This window comes from Amphiura filiformis, chromosome 12 (assembly GCF_039555335.1).
Source record: "Amphiura filiformis chromosome 12, Afil_fr2py, whole genome shotgun sequence".
Lineage (NCBI taxonomy): Eukaryota > Metazoa > Echinodermata > Ophiuroidea > Amphilepidida > Amphiuridae > Amphiura > Amphiura filiformis.
Window position 1 is genome coordinate 66640898 of NC_092639.1, and position 22601 is coordinate 66663498.

General features: G+C 36.0%; 1 protein-coding gene across 1 annotated transcript in view; it reads left to right on the forward strand.

The window, feature by feature from the left end:
• LOC140166598 (uncharacterized) overlaps window positions 1-18925 on the forward strand; it is a 102378-nt gene extending 83453 nt beyond the window's left edge. Inside the window, exons 13-20 of the mRNA XM_072190100.1 lie at window positions 4314-4925; window positions 5718-5953; window positions 8164-8325; window positions 10366-10546; window positions 11001-11452; window positions 12921-13088; window positions 13768-13994; window positions 15803-18925. Coding sequence (XP_072046201.1) covers window positions 4314-4925; window positions 5718-5953; window positions 8164-8325; window positions 10366-10546; window positions 11001-11452; window positions 12921-13088; window positions 13768-13983 — 2027 coding nt within the window. The 3' untranslated portion in view covers window positions 13984-13994; window positions 15803-18925. The remainder of the gene's footprint in view (window positions 1-4313; window positions 4926-5717; window positions 5954-8163; window positions 8326-10365; window positions 10547-11000; window positions 11453-12920; window positions 13089-13767; window positions 13995-15802) is intronic.
• The last annotated feature ends 3676 nt before the right edge of the window (window positions 18926-22601 follow it).

Below are 22601 nucleotides of genomic sequence, written 5' to 3' on the forward strand. Positions count from 1 at the left end.
CAAATGTCAGCCAACACCTGCTATATGATAAATATTCAGTTAATGAAACAAATGCCGTAAAAGTGTGATTTGTTTGACTGTTTATCGTCCGTAGAGCGTATATTTATATACATGCATCTTGAATAGCATTATATTACAGTTTAAGCCTGTTAAAGTAATACAGCTCTGTGGTGCAATGGATACGGCATCTGCCACAGGCACAGTGGACACGGGTTCGAGCCCTGAATTTATTTATATATCTTTTTCTTTTCTTTTTGTTATTATTTTACAATATCCTTCATCATATCATATTCGTCGTTCTATTAATTTTGCCAATGTCCGTCCTTCTTTTTTTCTGTATTTTGTTGCTTCATTTGTGGTAGACTGCGGTAAATTGGGAAAACAAGTGTGCATGGGTTCGATTCCTTTATTTGTTTTTTGATCACGAGATGTTGTGATAACTTTTATTTTCTTCTATAGCTGTAATGTAACATTTTAATTGGTGCAAACAATAATTTTCCATTTTAAAACCCAAGTTTTTGACAGTTAAAGTGACGAATAGTGAACTTAGACAGGGCCAAAATATCGTTTTAAGACATTTTAAGTGACCAGTCCCTAAATTTCAAATGTAGCCATCCAAAATTTGTTGGTAAAGCCACATGATAAGATCTCTAACTGCTCCAAATTTGGTGTCAATATCATATTTACTTTTTGAGTTATAAGCAAAAAACTGAAATTAGATGATTTTTTTTTCAACTTTTCAAATACAACCATGGCCAAAATGTGTTGGGACACTTATGGAAAACGTACACTATAGTATGACCTTATTTCCGTTATTATTAACGTGATAAAGTGGAGGTTTCTTTGGTGTCAAGCCTAAACACTTTCCTAACACCCCAACCCCCCCCCTTCCCCACCAATCAATGTTGGGTGCCACAAGGCTCGTGTGACCAAAAAAGTCGAATTCAACATTGATCGGGGAGTGGGGGCTTATTTACATTACCCTATCAAACCGTCCCAACACTTATGGCCAGCATTGTCTCTAAGGTACAAAAATCTAATTTTAAAATGTGTGTTTTGGCCCATATCTCCTCAACCATAGCTTGATTTTCATCAAATTTTACATGAAAACGGAGAAACTATTTATCTTTTCACTTATATAAAAATTATTGCATTTTCCTCATGTGATTTAGGATACGGTCACGTTTTATACGCAATATCATGTATTTTACAGTGCGTTCTGAACATTATTAGCCTATGCCAACTACGTATTTTGCGTAAAATGACGTTTTATTTTGAAAGAGTAGTGATTTAATCGCCAAAAATACATGATATTTGTTGACAGGAATTGATTGAAGTCTTTTAAAAGAGTGATTTTGGGAAAAAAATACTTAAAATTAAAAAAAAGCTAATTTTTAGAAGAAAAAAACCAAAACTTTAATCATTTTCATCGTTTGCATCAAAAACGTATGTGGTATTTGCAACGAGTATATCGTGTAAATATAATCATAGTCGGCAGGAGTAGGCTTAAATTAAATTTTATGACTGAAATTTATTAAAGCGCTTTCAAAGAAACTTATAGTAAGTATAGAAAGTAAAATATAGGTAGACATACAGAAAAAAAGAAGGACGGACATTGGCAAAAATTAATAGAACGACGAATATAATATGATGAAGGATATTGTAAAATAATAACAAAAAGAAAAGAAAAGAAATCTAAATAAATTCAGGGCTGAACCGTGTCCACTGCGCCTGTGGCAGATGCCGTATCCATTGCGCCACAGAGCTGTGTAACTTCAACAGGCTTAAACTATAATATAATGCTATTCAATCATGCATGTATATAAATATACGCTCTACACACGATATACAGTCCAAAAATACATTTTACGGCATTTGTTTCATTAACTGAATATTTATCATATAGCAGGTGTTGGCTGACATTGTGCTCCACATTTAGTTCAGTTTTTGTCCTTGATAAATGACTACGGGACAAAATCGGACGGTATACACGTCTTTAAAGAGTAAAGAATTTTAATATAATATTACTTTCTTTTTCTTTTTACAAACGTGTATATCGTTCGTTTTTGTCCCAAAATCATTTTACCCCGGCCCAAAACTGAAATATATGTGGAGCACAAATGTCAGCCAACACCTGCTATATGATAAATATTCAGTTAATGAAACAAATGCCGTAAAAGTGTGATTTGTTTGACTGTTTATCGTCCGTAGAGCGTATATTTATATACATGCATCTTGAATAGCATTATATTACAGTTTAAGCCTGTTAAAGTAATACAGCTCTGTGGTGCAATGGATACGGCATCTGCCACAGGCACAGTGGACACGGGTTCGAGCCCCTGAATTTATTTATATATCTTTTTCTTTTCTTTTTTGTTATTATTTTACAATATCCTTCATCATATCATATTCGTCGTTCTATTAATTTTTGCCAATGTCCGTCCTTTTTTTTTTCTGTATTTTGTTGCTTCATTTGTGGTAGACTGCGGTAAATTGGGAAAACAAGTGTGCATGGGTTCGATTCCTTTATTTGTTTTTTTGATCACGAGATGTTGTGATAACTTTTATTTTCTTCTATAGCTGTAATGTAACATTTTAATTGGTGCAAACAATAATTTTCCATTTTAAAACCCAAGTTTTTGACAGTTAAAGTGACGAATAGTGAACTTAGACAGGGCCAAAATATCGTTTTAAGACATTTTAAGTGACCAGTCCCTAAATTTCAAATGTAGCCATCCAAAAATTTGTTGGTAAAGCCACATGATAAGATCTCTAACTGCTCCAAATTTGGTGTCAATATCATATTTACTTTTTGAGTTATAAGCAAAAAACTGAAATTAGATGATTTTTTTTTTTTTTTTTTTCAAATACAACCATGGCCAAAATGTGTTGGGACACTTATGGAAAACGTACACTATAGTATGACCTTATTTCCGTTATTATTAACGTGATAAAGTGGAGGTTTCTTTGGTGTCAAGCCTAAACACTTTCCTAACACCCCAACCCTCCCCTTCCCCACCAATCAATGTTGGGTGCCACAAGGCTCGTGTGACCAAAAAAGTCGAATTCAACATTGATCGGGGGAGTGGGGGGCTTATTTACATTACCCTATCAAACCGTCCCAACACTTATGGCCAGCATTGTAGCATTAGCCCAACTCCTTTCTCATGCTTGTCACCACCTGCATAAATCATCTTGAAGTCATCGATTTTGAAGTCTCCATTATTTGTCCACCTGGTTTCATTTATTCCTAGTATGTTGATTTTAAGTCGGGTCATCTCTTGCTTAACATTTTCCAGCTTCCCACTCTGGTTAAGAGTTCGCACATTCCAGGTTCCAACTCTGATGATCTTACTTTTTCGCAAGATGACCTTATTGTTTCGAACAGTAGCTAGCTGACGGTCTGGGCCCACCTGCTCTCCATGGGACACCCTACCGGGCGAGGAGCCGTCCACATTATGTTCCACAGCCCCCTCACGCCGTTAGTCTCTAACATCAAATTGTGACCTTCCATGATTAATCTTGGGAAACAATAAGTGAAGTGGTATCCCGTTGCCTTCTTCACTGCAGCATTGACAGCCGTGTTTGGGGTTGCCAAAACGCCCATCACTAAATCGAGTACTGCCGATATCCTTGAATATATTAAGGAGCGCCAAGAACTCGTACTACATCGCTGCTGCTCGATGCAGGGCTAACCATGTATCAGGGTTGAGCCTGTTATTGATCCTGCCGATCCTGTTGGTGCCATCCAACATCAACTGGCCCCTAAGATTTCATGGTCCTCTTTTAGTCGGCTTTTACGACACGCAGAGATTACGCAGGAGGAATTCTTCCACAGCCCCGTCCCCAGGCTGTGAGACATCAAATAGACGAAAAATATTTACCTAATTCAATGCCTAAAGGATATAAAGGAAAGGTTTCAGCATTTAGTCCAGTTGCCACCCATACTGAATCATATGGGGATACACCTGGTCGCCTGCCGAGGAGATCTGTGTGTATGTACCCCTCAGCGGCATCAGTGAAGTCTCGATTTTCCCAGACTCAGGTGTCTCTACCCTACAGAAGTACCTGAAACAGGTATTCTGTCCTACCATGCAAACGACGCTGAAGACTAAAACTAAAAATAAGCCCTAGCCCTAGGCAACTGGATGCTGAGAAGGAGGAAGAACTAGTATAAGCAGGAAAACACATGGAGCACCCAAAGGATAATAAAACATCCAGTGGGAAACCCAGCCCTTCACGGCTATAGCCTCCCCTTAACTAAAACAGTACAATTATGAAATTAACTACACATTGTTTTAAAACTATTTCAGATTTACCAGACATTGTTTTACTTTGGCGAGCAATATTGCGGAAGACATACGTGCAACTACGCGATAGTATTTCTCCTTCAAGATTCGCGGAGGCCTTGCTACCCACTGAACGTGCGAAGGAGATCTCTGATATGGAACAAACAAAAGGCCGAGTTGATGAGGTGGATCTACTGATAAGCCAATTGCTAGAGCTGCAGACACCAAATTGGATCCACACATTCGAATCTCTCCTAAAGCAACACTACCCACCCATACTTGATGTCATCGACACGGTTCGAGATGAGTTCGTAGCTCATGATCTCTTCGCTTCTTGCAGATACAAGGTTTCCAAAATGGTTACTTCAAGAGGTGATGTGCTTGAGCTTCCCGAGTTTGGTGTGCGCGTCGAGATACCGGCAGATGCATTGGAAAAAGACGAGTTGATTTCTGTATCCGTTGTGGCAACTAGAAAGAGTCATCCACCACTTGGCAATAGATTTATTGTCGCACCGATTGTCAGATTGGAACCAGATAGTATAAAGCTACATAGACCAGTTACGTTGACTGTCAGACATTCGGGAATACACTTGACACAACAGAACCTTCAAATATGGACCAAAGAGGAGAAATATGGTATGCATAGCAGAAGTGTATAATGAATAGTAATGATAACAATAACTGATAATGCAGTGTTATTAACCCATGTCTTACTGATGTATATTTGACCACTAAAGTCAAAACCGTCTATGTAGTAAAATGTTCAATGAGAAAACCACATATGTAAAGAGTTTGTCATGTTGCATGAGACACACACACAAAAAAACGGTTCAAAATTAAGAAATTAAAAAATGGTGTTGGCTATCTGGTTATGTACAAACACTTATGTACAAACATGTAGTTTACAACTAAAAGGGAAGTAAAAGAAGGTGTGTACAAAAATAGAATTTGACCAAAATTACACATGAGGTTTATGTACTTGGGGTTAAAGTAGGTTTTGCAGTTTGTCTTTTGAATTTACATAAGAGGTTTTCATCGCCTGGCGACGGTATTATGTTTCCTCAGTTGTACTACGAGTAGCAATGGGTCTAAAAGCTTTCTCCATTCCCAATGTAACTTTTTCAGAGAAAATTTTTCATATTTTAACATTACAAATCAAAAATAAAATCAACACCGTTCCTTTGGTTTATAAGTTATCACACTTCGGATTTGTATCTAAACGCATCCTAAAAACTTATATCCGTCCTACTCTAAATCATATATTTGCAAACAAATCTTAACATTTTTTCCCAGATTTTTCAGATTTGGGTAATATGTTTGGATAATTTTAGCTTCCATACAAAAACGAAAAAAAAAATGCCAGACCCACTGAGCCTACTTGAAAGGTCCGTCCGTTCGTAGAACAGGTTTTTTTTCGTCGCCTTACAGGAAACACTGGAGCCTGGGAGAGAGAATTTGACGGAGCCGCCAAAAGAAGTGATCCAAACATATATTTAACCAACAAGTCAATCAAAATTCGAAGAACGCATTTTTGCTGGTTGTGCTTTTTTGGCTTGTGTGCAGTTGAACTACAGATTTTGCCATTTATTGAGAAGTATCTGTGCAAGCCAAAGGATACAGTAGTTAGTATGGCAGTGTATGCAGTGACAAAGGATGACGCGAAGGTGAGCAAAATATTGGACAGGAATACCATAGTAACGAGAGTGCAAATTTAACCAAATTCTTTCACCATATTGAATAAATGATTAACGAAGTCCCCAGTGGAAGGAGGACTCAAGTGTCTAAAATAGTTCTGACATGAAATGGTCCCACTCTTTAACTATGTAATTAACTCTTTGAACAAGTTCATTTGGAATGTTAGATTCAACTGTTAACATGGTTCGTTGTTAACAATTCCAGTAAAAAGGGATGTTAACTATACGCACATTGTTAGTGACGTTTCACCACTAATCAAGAATTTAAAACAAGACAGAGCTACTCCTAAAACAAAACCTACCTCAAAGCAAAAAGATATAGGTGAAAAGTCAAAAGGCATGGTTGTTGTTCACTATTTAGAGGACCTTACTAAGCGAGTTTCGCGAGTTTTCAAAAAACACGGCTTCGCAACTGCTATGAAACCACAGCGTACAATACGCAGCATGCTCGTTCATCCCAAGGATAAACTTCTCCCTCAACAAAAAGCGGAGGCGATTTATGAAATCCCCTGCAGGGACTGTGCTGCTACATATATTGGAGAAACCGGCCGTCCGTTCGGCGTCCGCTTGAAAGAACACCAAATAGAGGTGGAGAAACTTGAAACCAAACCATATACTCGAGCTAGCCGCAAATCATCTATTACAGACATTCACAAATCAGCTATCACCGACCACTTAGCCTGTATTAAATCATTCCATCAATTAGAGGGACTCCAAAGTAAATCCACCAAACAAAAATAGGCGTAGGTGCGGGTGGTGCGATCGACGCACCCCATCGAAAATAAAGTGTACTTTCAAAGAAAAGTACACTTTCAAATATATCAAAGAAAAATAAAAAACAAAGGAAATAAGTTTAAATTTGGCAAAACAGTGGCCCAAGAGGGAAAATGGTAAACTGGGTTGTTACTTTTTCAACGAAATTTCGCGCTCTTGCTAATTTCCTGGTTAAAGTGCGCGCGAAGCGCGCTAAAAATCTCAAATTTCAGACAATTTTAGCCCAAAATAAAGGTAAATTTTACTTTAAGGCCAGTGCGCGCGAAGCGAGCAAAATATTGCAATGTTACCATATTTCGGTCCAAAACATGGTGTTTTGGGGAACATACCTTATGCTATTTTAGGGGCCTGGACCCGTACCCATCTGGTCTAATGATAAATCCGGCCCTAAGTTTAAAATAGCTCAATGGTAAATGACTAAATCGGCCAATTTTGTGTCGATACTGAAAATATTCGGTTGGTGCATGCAATACAAGAAACATGTCGGACACAGCCTTCTTGACCACCTGTTTCGACTTTTCTTTTTGGGTTGGCCCTGTTATTGTTTTATTTGTTTTAGTCAATATACTGCTCCTATAGGTGCTTTTGTGCAATTAGCATTTCAAAAGATTTCTATTTCTTTGTCTTTAAGAAGTCAAGTATATTGTCGAGTATATTGATAATAATCGTGTGGCACTACATATCGTAGGCCTATGGATTCCCTCTTTCTCTTTCCCTTCTCTCCCCTCTTTTTCCTCTCTCTCTCTCTCTCCCCCTCCTTTCTCCGGCAGCTACGCCACTGTTCCTGTTGCCTATAAAAGGAAGCAGTCAGATGTGATGAGTTGCCAGTCTGATGAAACCATAAGTGTAGTGGTGAAACATAATTTTCACTGGAATTGGTCACAACGAACCATGTTAACAATATTTTATCAACTTCCGTGCATTAAGAAATCAAACTAACTCGGGCACAAAAGAGTAGAGTAAAAGCAGCATGAAGATTTTTCAAGCAAAATGAATTTTTAGAAACAGGACAGCTTAAAAATGATCCCGAATTTGTTTAAGAACTAAAATTTTAAATTTGAATACAATACATAAACACTCTTCATTGTCACTATACTTGTATTGTCACGAACTATGTCCATATATATAGTTTTATGTTTAAATCTCCGTAAAACAGGTCTCTCGCCTGTATGCCCACACTTCGAGTGCTATGTCACAATATCACGATGCACTTATCGCATATCGTGCAGCATGTAGAGTACAGTATGGCGCAGTGGATCGTAAAACACATTTTACATCGTTTTTCCGCATAAAGGGTTTTAAAAGTAACGTGTCAACAGTATCGGTAAATTTTAATGAAGCTTGCGGAAAATGTCATTTTAAATTAGCAGTATTTGTTTGTAAGTACTAATTGTTTGTTTTTTTAGATCGTAAAAGACGATATTAAAATATCTGGAAAAATGGTTTCATGCGGCATTGGAGCAACCAAGTGTTACCAATCTGCAAGATGCAAAGACCTAGTGGTGTCATTGACAAATGTTACTGACAAGAAAAGAGAAAAATGTTGGGGAATATCTTCGCCAACAGAAGTAAGCATACTTTAAAAATCGATTCATCATAGCAGTATGGTGTCTCTTAATTTCATGGATTAGAATCAACAGAAGAAGTAAGCCATCAGCCTAATACTACGGTTCAAGGACGTGCATAATTAGGTGAAAAATCCCCATGTGGTGTGAGCTGGTGAACCACACCCCTTGGCAGGAATGCCAGCTAATTAATGAATCTCAATATATACATCATGTGAGTTGTACATGCAACATCACCACATATCGTGATTACATGGAATGGACATGTTTAACATGAGAATATGGGTTCTCTAGAGTTCTCTTTTCAAGTCCAAGTAATCAAATTAGTAGTGACGTTTTACAACCTTACTGGCTCACCATCATAGTATCCAAGAAAAATCAACCGGCGCAAGTGCTAGTACTAAATACAGCCCAGTCAAGAAGAAGCAACCAGCCAGTAAGGTTGCGAAACGTCACTACTAATTGTGAGTACTAGATTTGATATGACTCTAGTAATAATTCACATTCTAACCAGATATTTATTTCCACTGTTTTAAACTTCAAGTTCGCTGCAATTTTGTTCTATTTGTGATATTTACCAATTAAGTTAATTGCAACAGAATCCATTTCACATGTATCCATGTCCCACAAATCTACACAAAAACATATCAAAAATTCTGGAAATTCGAAGTAGTGGAACAGTGCCTAATTTGCATGAATCCATAAGGATTCAGAAAAAGTATAGTTTGACCTATCCGTAAGTAAGTTCATCAGGTTTGTCAATACATATCATTGGTAAAATTTCTTATAAGTAGATGAACCTGTCTCAGACGTATTTTTCTGAGTTATAGGCAACAATGTTAAAGATAAAATGTTGGGTGCCACATGGATTTCTCCGCGTTTAAAAAAAATGGTATTGTTTTGGATGTTTCGTAACACAGGTAACATCACATAATAGGTCAAGGTCAACAAGGTCAATGGGTTTTGACTTTTTTGCCCTGTTACCCAGGTAACAAAGCATCTGAGTTATGGCAAACTGTTCTTTGTTAGAAATATTTTTTCAAACGGAACAATTTGAGACAATTTTTTTATATTAAAATTGGAGCAAGTTTAGGAGGTCAAACTATACTTTTTAAACAAAAGGAGTACATTGGTATAGGTTTTTCACCAGATTTGACCAACAATTTCCACCCCTGCAATTGCGGCCAGGTTAGATTTATGCAAATTAGGCACTTTTTCACTACTTAGATGTTCCATTTTGTGTGAGCTTTTGGGAGATGGATGCATATGAAATTGGTTGTTCCAATGTGTGGTGGTTAACGCAGGTGTTGGACTTGTCTGAAAAGGAACATGAGAATATAACTGCATTGTGATATGCACAAAAGTATGCATGAATATATGAATGTGGATCCCTATGTAATTCTATTGATCGAAATATCAAAACTCCGTATAATGGGGCCGATAGGCGAAATAGATGTTCAAATCTGGTAGAAATAATAAGGTATACCGATTACCAAAACCTATGGAAACAACACATCTGACCAGCCGTTTTGTGGAGAAATGTCATGAAGGCCTCTTAAACAGACAGGGCAGCAATAGTTCATAAAATCCCAGACCTATCTGATGAACCATTTTTAATTTATAAACAATAAGGTCAAAGGTGAAGTTTTGACCTCCATAGGAGTCAAAATGGTCACTTTCTTCACAAACGAATGCTAGGATGACTGTTCCCATCCCAAGGTCACACGGAGAAATAGGTCAAAAATTATTATGAAATTATATGTGATTAAGGTATCAGAATGAGTAGAGTAAATTCATTAATCTATAAATTGCTAATTAGTTTTCATATTGAGTGTTGATTGCCTCTTCTTTTTGAGTGTTGATTACCTAACAAAACTGCCTTATTTTAAGTGTAAAGTAAGTGTGAGAAGTGTAGGTTGTTGTATAAAATCAGAATTACATATAAAAACACAACAATTTAACTCAAATCCGCTGTTTATTTATATTCAAGTCTTAGTAAGGTTGTTGAGCTTAATGAGTGTATCGTCGTTTTTCTTTACATAGAGAATAAAAGCTGCACACTTGCAGGTAGGAGGTGGCAATGCAAGCTGTTGTTTTGAATTAGATACCCTCAAGACTACCAACAGTTTACTGGGTACATTGACTGTTACGCAGGAAGAGAACGAGAATATACCTCTTGATGTTCGCCTAGGTTACATGATGACAACGGACACAGCTGCATCAAGTAAGAAATAAGCTGTATTTTCATAATCAACCTCTATCAATGCACAGATGCATGCTTCTTTATATTCCCGTTCTTTAAAACTTGGTAGAGATACTGACAAACATTTTTGTTTCTGTTTTCTATGAGAATTGAAAATTATCTCATTTCTATGAAACTTTCGCATCCAAATGAATGAGAAATATTAATTAACGTGTCAACAACCGTCACAAAAGTTAAATTTTCTCGTTTAAAACAATGTGACAGGTATATAGCTGACACGTGTATTTCTCATTCATTTGGATGAGAAAGTTTCATATATGAGAAAATGTTAAATTCTCATACTTTTGTCCAATTCTCATCGCTTTGAAAGAAGTCTCATTACACATTTCTACTAGTGTTGTATGGTGTACTTGCTTTATAGGCTCAAAATTAGTACAACTGCAATGGTATTTTATACGTGTTATACTGTTTTCAGGTGATCCTAGGCCTGACAGTGACAATTATGTAAAAGCGTGTGAAGCTATACAAGCTCTGTGCTACCTAAGTCTTCCTACTGTTCAAGCAAGTGTGGAAAAGTGGCACCAGATTCAGCAGCAGCAAATGCAACCCTGTCTTGGGACAGCCCAATGTCTGTCAAACAAGAAACCAACACCAAAGTCTGGAGCGTGCAAACCTTGCATTGATTGGGCCAATGCTGTAGAATCCACGTTTTATCCACATGGAAAAGGAGTCCAGTGGAGAAATGTGAATGCAGCGTTATTCCATAAAGATCCTGTAGAAGTGGCCAAGGGTTTCATGTTCATTATACCACCTGGTCAGAAGTGTACGACGTTCGGTGATTTTGACATTGGAGGCATTCTGAAACTCATGATGGGTTTCGCAGATTATCACAACGGAGATCCAGCCAGATATGACAAGATACAGAAGGTACATTTTTATTTCAGTTTGTGTAAATCAAAAAAGATCAAAATCGGATAATACAACGGAAAATCTAACGTGGCGTGGAAAGCGTGGAATACCTATGGGTATTATACATGTAGATACACGTACACGGTATGCCGACTGGTATGCGTATATAGGGTGTCCCAGAAAAAAAATTACCGAGTGAACGTAAGTCGAGAAATAGACATCGGAAACAGAAAATAAAAAACATAACGACTAGCCCATTTTATTGTGCATCACATACGAAAATTTTATTTGATTCGGTTAACTGGTTGCGAAGAAATTGACGATTACACAATGCGCGTATCAATGCAGTTCATTCCAAGTTTGATCAACAGGCGGTTTATCATACTCGCTCACCGCTTCCTAAAGTTTGTGTATCTAATTAAATTTAGTCCACATTTAATCTATTTTGTAATCCAACGGTGTTATGTTATTCATGCTTTCACTGAAGATGAATAACAGTTTGCCCGAGAATGTGAAATTGGAAGCTTTCCAACATTGATTCTTTAGCTTGTGCATATATATTATATTTTAACTTTCCAAGGAACATTTGAGCCAAGAATGGCAATGAAGTTCTTACAGATTTACGTGTGATACATGCAACATTAATATTGCAGTTTTAAAAGATTTAACTTTGTATTAAAATTTCTTGGAAATATTCCAAAAAACATTAATGTGTGTGAGAAATTTTATAAGCCAGCTGGAATTCTTTATGCGAGATATTTATATCAACTTTAACGAAACAAAGTATCGAGCATCATCTTACATGCAAGCTTTCGTTTTCAATATCGTGCAGGTTTTTAAATTTAAACAAAACTTAATTAAATGTTTTGCAAGAAACAGATTGTTTAAAAAGAACGAAAAGGACTTCACCGAACAAAATATGAAGCCCATAAATAACTGCTAGTGCGCATTGTGTTGAGTGATCTTTCTTTCAAACTTGAATTGACACTTGCGTTATGTAATTCCTCATTTCTTCGCAATCAGTCAACCGATTTCAGTAACATTAGCATATAAGATGCAGAGTAAGATGGGCTACACGCTGATTTTTAGATTTTTGCGATTTTGATGTCTACTTCTCGACTTACTTTCAAATTCATTCGCCCAATAAATTTTTTCTGGGACACCCTGTATTATGTTGCTGCGTATTTAACGTTTTGTGGCCTAAAAGGATAATCCGACACATGTTAGAACTGTGTATACTTGAAAGCAGACATTTGCGATAAGTTTCTTTTGAATGCTACTCCATAAGATTATGACTTCACTGCTAAAAATGGGAGTTTGTTCATTGAACAAACTCCCATTGTACCTAGGATTTCTGTATCAAGCATAGCAAACGGCTCATATTTGATATACCCGTAAGTGCATAGCCATATAATGACGCAGTATTAAAATGGTTGTTCTGAAATATATACTTTAGTTAAGCTTAATGTGCTTTTCATTTTGTAAGGTTCTGGATATCAGAAACAGTCTGTCCCATATGAAAGTAAAGGACAACATGCGAATGTCAGACAAGCAGCTTGATATATGTTTCGATGCAATTGAGACTCTCGTCAGCTCTTTACAGGTTCATCAGCCAACTTTGAAAGCTGATGAAATCCAATCTTGCCTGAGCAAGGTAAGACAGCCCAAATAATATTTGCCTGTATATTTATCGGCAGTGATCTAATACGTTTTACTCGTAAACCTCGGTAATTAACAAAGCATAGGAAGTGCACTCTTTTTGAATTTCTACGACAAAACAAAATACGAATACCCTCATTAATATCATACATTTTTTGTATCCCCTTGGAATCAAATTTAACCTTTGACCTTATGTATTGATGAATTTATGACTATTCTCAGAACAAAAATGTTCACTTACGTGAGCTTTCGGCTTGCGGTCGCTAAGCCTTTTTCAAACTGATGTTATTGAGTCAAACCATAGCGTTCTCAATCCTTGTATATTACTGATTTTGTAAAATTATTGGGAATGCACAAAATATAGTTAATTTAAAACAGATCTGGACCTCTTTTGTACTAATCAAAGAGCCATAATCAGCAAATAAATAAATAGATAGATAAATAATAATAATAATAATAATAATAATAATAATAATAATAATAATAATAATAACAATACTACTACTACTACTACTACTACTACTACTACTACTACTACTACTACTACTACTACTACTACTACTACTACTACTACTACTACTAATAATAATAATAATAATAATAATAATACGAGTGTTTTCTAAAGTATATAGATCACCATTCATAGCGACCACGTTTTTGTGTTAATCTCGCAGATACGGCGAAGTAGCGTTACGACCGCAATGATAGTAAATGCACTTGGTGATCTCTCGGACAGTTTAAAACAGTCATTAGATGAAGGATTGAAACAGAGTGAAGCAAGAATAGTGGGTGCTCTTGGTGCAGAATTAGCTCCTCAATTGGAAGAAATTAAACAAGAAGTAAAGACCAACCAAGAGATGTTGAAGAAGATGTTAACAGGCTCAAAATAACATCCCACAAGGTAACAATAAAATGGATACTAAAACACTGTTCATACGAGATATTTGATAACCATCACCAGTTTTCACTCGCGTACATCGAACTGTGTGTGTTTGTTTTTGACTCTCTGTATTAGTGCTGGAACCATTCCTTTACTTCATCTTTATTTTTCACCATTTTGCACTTTAAGAATATGCAATGATACCTTGAAATATATAAGCCTATATTGAAGAGAACGTTTCAACTTTTTTGAACCACCTTGTATGAAGTTAGTGAATATTATGTTAATAAGGTTCCATTTATCCTTAATGTTTTGTTTTTGCAATTTCCAGGGGTGGGTGTTTTTTCTCCTAAATAAACCACAGCAAGGAAGGCTAATATTACTACAATCCCCTGCGCTTCTTTTAGAGGGTAAGGGACTGAAAATCCTATAAAAAATTGCATGTTAGTACGGTTTTTGTATTCAAAAAGTGTTGGGCTATGTTTTGTTTGTACATAGCTAGAAATTGCGAATTTTGCGAGGGCGCACTTACGTAATAATGTCATAGGTACGTCATATGTATCACTGTATTTGCTATGATTGGATAGAGTAGACCTACCTACAGTAAGCAAAATCATTAAGGTACAAGTTATGTTTACTCCCTGTATATCCTACACAAAGACAGATATGCCATAATTGAAAATTGGAACCAGCAACTAATAGATGAATCTTTTAGCTCGAATTTAAGACCCCATTCGTTAAAATCGTTTAAGAAATAAAGACACAACGATCCAAAAACCCGAGGAATATGCAAATTCAAAAGTTGCAATTTATTTCATGCTTTCACTCTTTAGAATACAAAGGTGCAACTTTAAATTTAGTCTCTTTCTTAGGTTTTAGATCATCGTTTCTTTAATTCTCAAGCAATTTCAATAAATAAAGTCTTAAATAAGAGCTAAAAAGTACATGTATTTGTCTGTTTAATTAAGTGTTAACATAACTGGTACCTTAATTCTTTGGCTTACTGTATAATAGCTATCCATCAATACCAAATACATGTAGAACAGCGAGGGGCAATGTGTTAGCGTAGCGGTTCTGATCTCGCTTTTTCTCCTCAGGGGTGTTTACTTTAATGCACAAATCCCACGCATTTACGCGTTTACCCCTTCAGATGCAAAATGAAAAAAAAACAAAACAAAAACAAAAAACAAAAAAGACTATAATACCCCTTCAGCAAATGCTGAAAGAAAACCCGGACCCATTATGTGCATTTGGTTTGCAGTCTATACTCGCTGTCAGGTTTTCTCCGGGTTTGCCGGTTTCCTTTTACATGAAAAATACTCAAACTGTACTTTCTTCTATGTTTCGGACCAATTTCCGTATTGAATATGATTGAAAATACAATGTACTGATATAGATAATGGCGCAAATTACCCGAGTAGCTGAAAGCGCCGATAAATCCTAACAAACGAACACACATACACACAATAAAACAAATACAACAGCGAAGGAGTTTAGTAAAGGGACCCCGTTAGTTAGTTTATAACCACAGAATACCTTATTAAGACCAGGATTGATTGCATGTTTATACCGGATTTGTTATCACTGCATAGACTAAGAGGAAACAATAGCTATCCATCGGTAAAAATACAACTTGAACATCATACGGGTTAGATGGGACACCGTCAGTAAAGTGGGTACCAGAGAATACCTTAAAAATGTGTGACCATACATGTATAGAATACCTTAATAAGACAAGGCTTTATTGCCCAAAACAAAAGACCCCATTGAATTCAAGGTGTTTGCAACAGATTCTTACTCAAATTTGTAAAATAATTATTTACTTGCAGATGACAGCTACCAAGATGTATGACCAGGCACTTAGCAAAGCAAAGTTTACCTCTTAGCTACTTTGAGCAGTGTCGCATCGGCAATAATTTTGTAAACAATGACCGGTTATATTGGTGAGCAGAGGGAGCTGTTACAGCCCCTTTTTAGGAGGTTATGTTTCTAAGAGATTACAAATTAAAGAAATTTATGTTCATATTTATCACAAGACCCAAACGGTTTTCTATATATATATGAATAAGTTTAACAATTTGACAGTTTCAATTTGGAGCACCCGTTATTGTGATTTTAAAATAGGTACCCAAACGCCATGTCTAACTGTTTTTAAGCTAAAATATGGTAGAATTGAATAGAAATGGCATTGACAAACTTAATGCTACTGTAGAAAATGTAAATATGTGTCCTATGATACAAAGTATTGTTTATAAGTGATTACAAATTAGTTTTCAATAAAAACAACTACGACCTGGTGTCCAAGTTAAAGGTGGGTGGCCATATTTTTTAAAACAATCTGCTTCCAAATTTTGAGTTGTTTGGCTCCAGCGGTTTTGGTTTTGATATTATAAGCAACTTGCAATAACATATAAACACAAGGATGCCATTATTATTGTGCTTTATAAGATACTTTGTTTATACATTGATCGCCCTGTTCATATCATCCCGGATAACTATAAACCGTGCCTTTGTATTATTAAAACTCTATAGGGCGACATCGTGTTTTTATGCAGTGGTCGCTACCCGCGTTTGGCGAATCGCGTAAGGCACTTCATGGGTTGTATAGGGACAGTCAATGATCAGTACCCGTGATTGATAAATCGCGTAAGGTACATCATGGGTTGTATATAGGAAATCTCAATGATCACTTCCCTGGGTTGTATAGGGACGGTTAATTGTCACTACCCGCACTTGGCGAATCGCGTAAGACACTTTGTATTTGGCCGGTTTATAGTAATATTGTATTATACACATTGATGGTCCTTTGATGGTCAGTGCAAACCCTCTTGTGCAATTATATGCTACTTGCGCTTTGCGAATCGCGTAAAGCACATCAAGTGTTGTATAGGGACGGTTACTGGTCGCTATCGGTGTCGCTAGGCACCTCATGGGTTGTGTAGGTACGGTCAAAATAAAGTCTGCACAAAGAGTAATGCAGCTGTTATAAATACGCCTATATCTTCTGAACTATGTCGTTCAATATTAACAACACAGTAGTTCTTTTAAAGAAAATACCCGATTTTAAAAGTTGCAGTTTACAGCGATCAATGGTTATTACGCAAGCATTGTGGCACGTAAAAACCTCAATTTATCTTTGCGCTGACTTAAATTCAATACAAATAGCTTTTTCAAATAAATTTTTCTTTATAAACACTGCTGTGTTGTTAATATTGAACGAAATTGGACAAATGGGGTATCAAAATGCGCGTAAATAAATCATCCTTCTTTCAATGTTGAAATATTGTGAACACAATTATTAATTCTGACGCTATAGGCGTATTTATAACAGCTGCGTTACTTTTTGTGCAGTCTTTAGTTGCTACATACGCTTGCCAAATTGTATATGGCCGGGCAATGGTCGCTACCCGCGGTTCATAGTAATCCTGTATTCATCAGAACGTTGAAGTGACGACGATTGTGTAAACATTCAATAATATGATTTTGTAAAACTGAAAGAGTCAGTCCATTTTGAGACTCAGATAGGCACTACGCGGTCGTCTGAAGATACTGAAATTAAGTCACCGCATCAGAAAGTTAAAAACGATGGGTGCCATGTTTTGTGTGCCATGTTTTGCGGCACAATATTTTGATGACCTATATTTTTGTATATGTTCACACATATTGATGACCATGATTGAATATTGTTTAATTTTCATTGGTTTACATGAATTTGCAGTAACCTATACTTTTATACAATTTGTTTATACAATTTAGACTAGAAGCCACTTGTATGTTTATTGAGTAATATGTTTTTCTATACAATGGAACTGTAATGGTATCTATAATGTAAGAGATACTGTGAATGCCAACATGCAAAGAATATATTAAAGCCATATTATAACATTTGCTGAGGAAGACGCCCTCACTGAATTTTTAAAATTCCTTTTTTACACGATTAAATTGTACTTTATTAAACCAATATACCCTGCAAAAATCAAGACTCTAAGTGCTGTAGTTTTATCAAAATCCGTGATTTTGAATTAAAGGCTGATTCAGCGCTTTATTATTACGATGGAATTATTAGTCGAACGCATACACGATGTTCATAACACACAGTACGTCACGGCGTGCGGGACGGTGATATACACAACAAAGGGTCGTACCACAGCATGACCGAAGGAGTGGTACGTATTGGCGACATGTGCGCTGGTAGTAAATTCCAATTTTCTTTGCTTTGCCGTAGTTAAAAATAAAAGGGGATATATCTGTCAGTAAAAGCTAACATATTATGGCAAAGAAATGCTAATCTATTTTGTTTGAAAATGTTATAATATTGCTTTAACTATTTTTAAACTATGTATGATGTACTGTACATGTCACTTAGTGATTGTATAAGATTGTACTCGTCGTCAAGGTAATTTCTTAAGCTACTACATAAGTTTTGTTTTCTACAAGCGAAGATATTGCCAATTGTGTAAAGTAGTCCTAAAACAGATTGGGCCACTTTCGTGTCTTTGAGTTGAATCATGAACCAACTGGTCGTGCTCTTAAGATTTGAAGTTGTATTTTAATTGATGACTTTGAAATAAATATCATATTATTTATTTACTAATTTCAATTAAGTTAGTGAAAGAAAAACGTCAAAAACCTTTGCTTTTGTTCCGAGATCTTTGACGATAAGCACGCGGTACAAACTTGATGTGCGAAATTGGCAAAAAGTGTTCCAACTCGGGCGATTAAGGGCTGGGGTATGAACGTTTGGGCAGTATTTATTGTGGGACATTGGAACACATCAGACATATCGAATTGCATTCTAAATACGAAGAATGTCCTTCTGATATCAAATAATTTTGATTTTTTGAAATTCGCAATGTAATACACATTTTATGGCAAATCATTAAAAATTGATATTTTTTATATTTAACAGTACTCGAAATAAACTTTATAAATCTGATGATTTATATTTGAAGTGTATGTAGGTGGGATGAAAACCCGACGATCAATTGACAATTTTGACCTTTCGTATCGAAGATATGGATTTTTTCCCAAAACCCAAAATAAAAAAGGTCTTTTTGGGAAAAAAATCCATATGTTCAATATGAAAGGTCAACATTTTCAATTGATCGTCGGCTTTTCCTCCCAGCTACATACACTTTAAGAATATATCATTACATTTATAAAATTTACTTCGAGGACTGTTATATCTCAAAAATGTGAAAAATATCAAATTTTATTAATTTGTCATAAAATTGGTATTATATCGTAAATTTCATAAAATGAAAATTATTTGATATCAGAAAGACATTCTTCGTATTCAGAATGCAATTCGATATGTCTGATGTGCTCTCATGTCCCACAAAAATACTGTCGAAACGCTCAAAACGCTCATTCCAGTTCCCTTAAGTAAAATCGGACATAGAATTTGAACCTGAACTAGGAAAGACACCAATTAAAGATGTTACTGATTCCACTGCATATAACATTGTTGCCATGATGTTGTTATTTTTTTCTGAGAAGCGAAATTGCAATTGTATAATTTTTATCGTTACATTGTATTTTTGTATAATTAATTATGTTTCTTCATTTTGCTCATATATTGGCCTCAAGTATGATTCACATGTAGATTTAGTATACGTGTTACTGCCACTTTGGAAAGAAATGGCTGCTGAATCAATATCAGTACTGTTAACTCTGTCTTTTTATATTTCATAAAATCTCACACCACGAAAATGCCAGTCTCACAGTGATGTTTACTAAATTTGTCTTTAGTCATGGTATCTTCACAAGTGCGACTCAGTTCTTAGTGACAAATATAATGGTTGAAATCAGCCCTTTGCTGATCTCTCTGACAAGCAAAAACAATAGTTTGCCATATTTATTTTTTTACGACTGGCTCGCGATGTCCATGATTTCTGGGAATTACATACTCTACATGCAAAATCATGCCAGACTTTCTTGACAGAAAATAGAATAAAAAGGTGCTTAAAAACCTTAAAAATTCGAATTCACACGTCTGTCCAAACTGTATCCAAAATCATATGGTCATCAATTAAGTAAAATTCTTTTTTTTTTTTCGTGAATTGACACAGGCAATTATTTTAATGACATTCAATCATATTTCTATTTGGTGGTGTGAGATCTTAAGGCTTGTTTAACGTTTGTAATTACCATGACAAATGTGTGATATCCCTTAGTAAAACAATCTTTCTTAGATTAAGCAAGTCCTTTCTTAACACTCAATAAATATGACTTTACGACGGCTTTGTGATAGCGATGTATCCTATATCTAAATTGCCTTATTCATCGGTATACATGTTTGTGTTATTATTTTAGTTTTTACTAATTACACGAATCTAAGAACTTGATGAGAAACAATGTGTCAACTATCATAAGTTAACTCTCACCAGGCGTGAACGTGTTCTTATTTGGTGTTATTTGATCAGTTGTGAAAATATTCCATGCAAAATGATGCTGGAGTTTCTTGACAGAAAACAGAATAAAAAGAATGCTTAATTAAAATCAATTAAATTCAGTTTCGCACTTCTGTCTTCTTCTGTGTCTTCTGTCCTCTTACGCGTAACCATCTAGACCAATGAAATCTGGACGCGCAGACCAAGATCTTATTCGTGTAAGAAGTGCCTTTAAGTGATGGACGGTATGCCAATTTGACTGACTGGCAATACCGCGGTCTTTTACTTCTGACCCAACTGCATTTAATCTGAATTCATGAAAAAATAATTACAGTGTCTAGAGTTAGACAAAATATATATTATTAATAATTTTATGCGAACATTATAATTTGTCCATGTAGTGCTCATACACAAGGTAAGGTGTGTTCGAAAATGCCTCCTTTACGATTGCCAGTGACGACCTCTCCTTATCCTCGGTACGCCGCCAAAACTATCGCACATCGTCCATCACTAAATCGCAAATCTAATACATTTTTTATACTTTTTCCATAAGTGGGTTGTAAGAGTCACTTATCGCCGACGAGCCGTCTGTGTGCCGACATACCAAATAAAATGCGGGAGCAAAGCAAACAATGTTATATCAGAGGTTGCATGTAGGGGCCCTGTGCATTAATGCGTTGCCCTTTCAGACAAACGATGGTAACAATGCATCATAGTATGAGAAATGTGATATTAAGTATATAAAACCCGAAGAAAATGCTTACCAAGGCCGATGGCGGCGGATTAAAAACCTGGGAAAATAGGAGCCGAAAATGTTGTGGCGTAAATCTGAACAAAAACGGCGGGGAAAAATAAGCGGTGATGGCGGTGATATCACAATCATTTGTCTTGAAATATCTTGGTGCCAGGATTTTATCGGCCATTTAATCGCATTGGTTTTTTTAAAATTAATATTTGCTGTGTATATAATGTATTTATATCAATGAACAATGATTTGGTATGTGCAAATCCGTTTTATTTATTTATTTATTTGTTGCGACAGAGAGATAGGGCCAAATTTCCCTGAGAACCAGCTCTTGTCCCATAACTATGAATGTCAGATCAGAAACAGTATTAAAAATATTGCTCAGATTTGAAGGGTAAACTGCCTGTAAGACTTTTGTAGACCATAATATTAAGGTGTTTCAAACGACGATCACAAAGTTTTTCCCAGCTCAGTCTTCTTAATAAAACATCAGTTGGAAAACGACGTGGAAGACCGAGAATGACTTTACCAGCAGTATTTTGAAGTACTTTCAATTTAGACAATAAAGTAGTGTTGGCATTACCCCATACCACATCACAATAATCAAAGTGTCGAATAATTAAAGATTTGTACAACATGACAAGAGTTTTTGTTGGCAATACATTACGTACCCTTCTTAGAAGACCAATACGCTCGTTGAGTTTTAAGACAACTTTGTCAATATTTATAGACCAGGTAAGTGATGGGTCAAACCAAACACCAAGATATTTAAATTGGTCAATTTGTTCTATTGGCTCACCTCTAATTTGAATGTTGAGCGTATCTTGGGTACGGGCAAGCTTTTGTTGAGTGCCAAAAAGCATGGAATTTGTTTTTTTTTTTTGACTTTGAGAGTGAGATAGTTGATTTCTAGCCGCTGAGCAACATAAGAAAATTTAGAATTCAAAATTCTGTTAATTGTATCAACTGTCTTTCCCCTGACGAAAATATCATTATCTTCTGCATATAAATCTACTCTACAATCAACACTCTTTAGGATGGTTGGCAAGTCATTGATATATAGGGTAAAAAAGAGGGGCCAAGAATGGAGCCCTGTGGGACCCCAAACTTTACAAGGGCCTTACTAGATAAGTGATTATTAACTCTGGTGACTTGAAACCGGTCAGATAAATAGGATGAGAATAATTCGAGTTCCAAACCATGTTCCGACACTTGCAAGCTTATTAATAACCACTTCATGGTTGACCGTATCGAAGGCTTTTTTCAGGTCGAGGAAAATAGCACCAGTTAAATAGCCTTTACTTTATTATCTAGGATTTAGTCGCAGACATCAATGAGACACGTTTGTGTTGAGTGTTTAGGTGTGCAACCAGATTGGAGACAGGGTTTGATAATAATCAATATATTGATACAACTGATTATGAACATTTTTTTTTCGAAAACTTTCATGCAATCTGGAATGACAGATATAGGCGTAAAGTTACTTGTGTC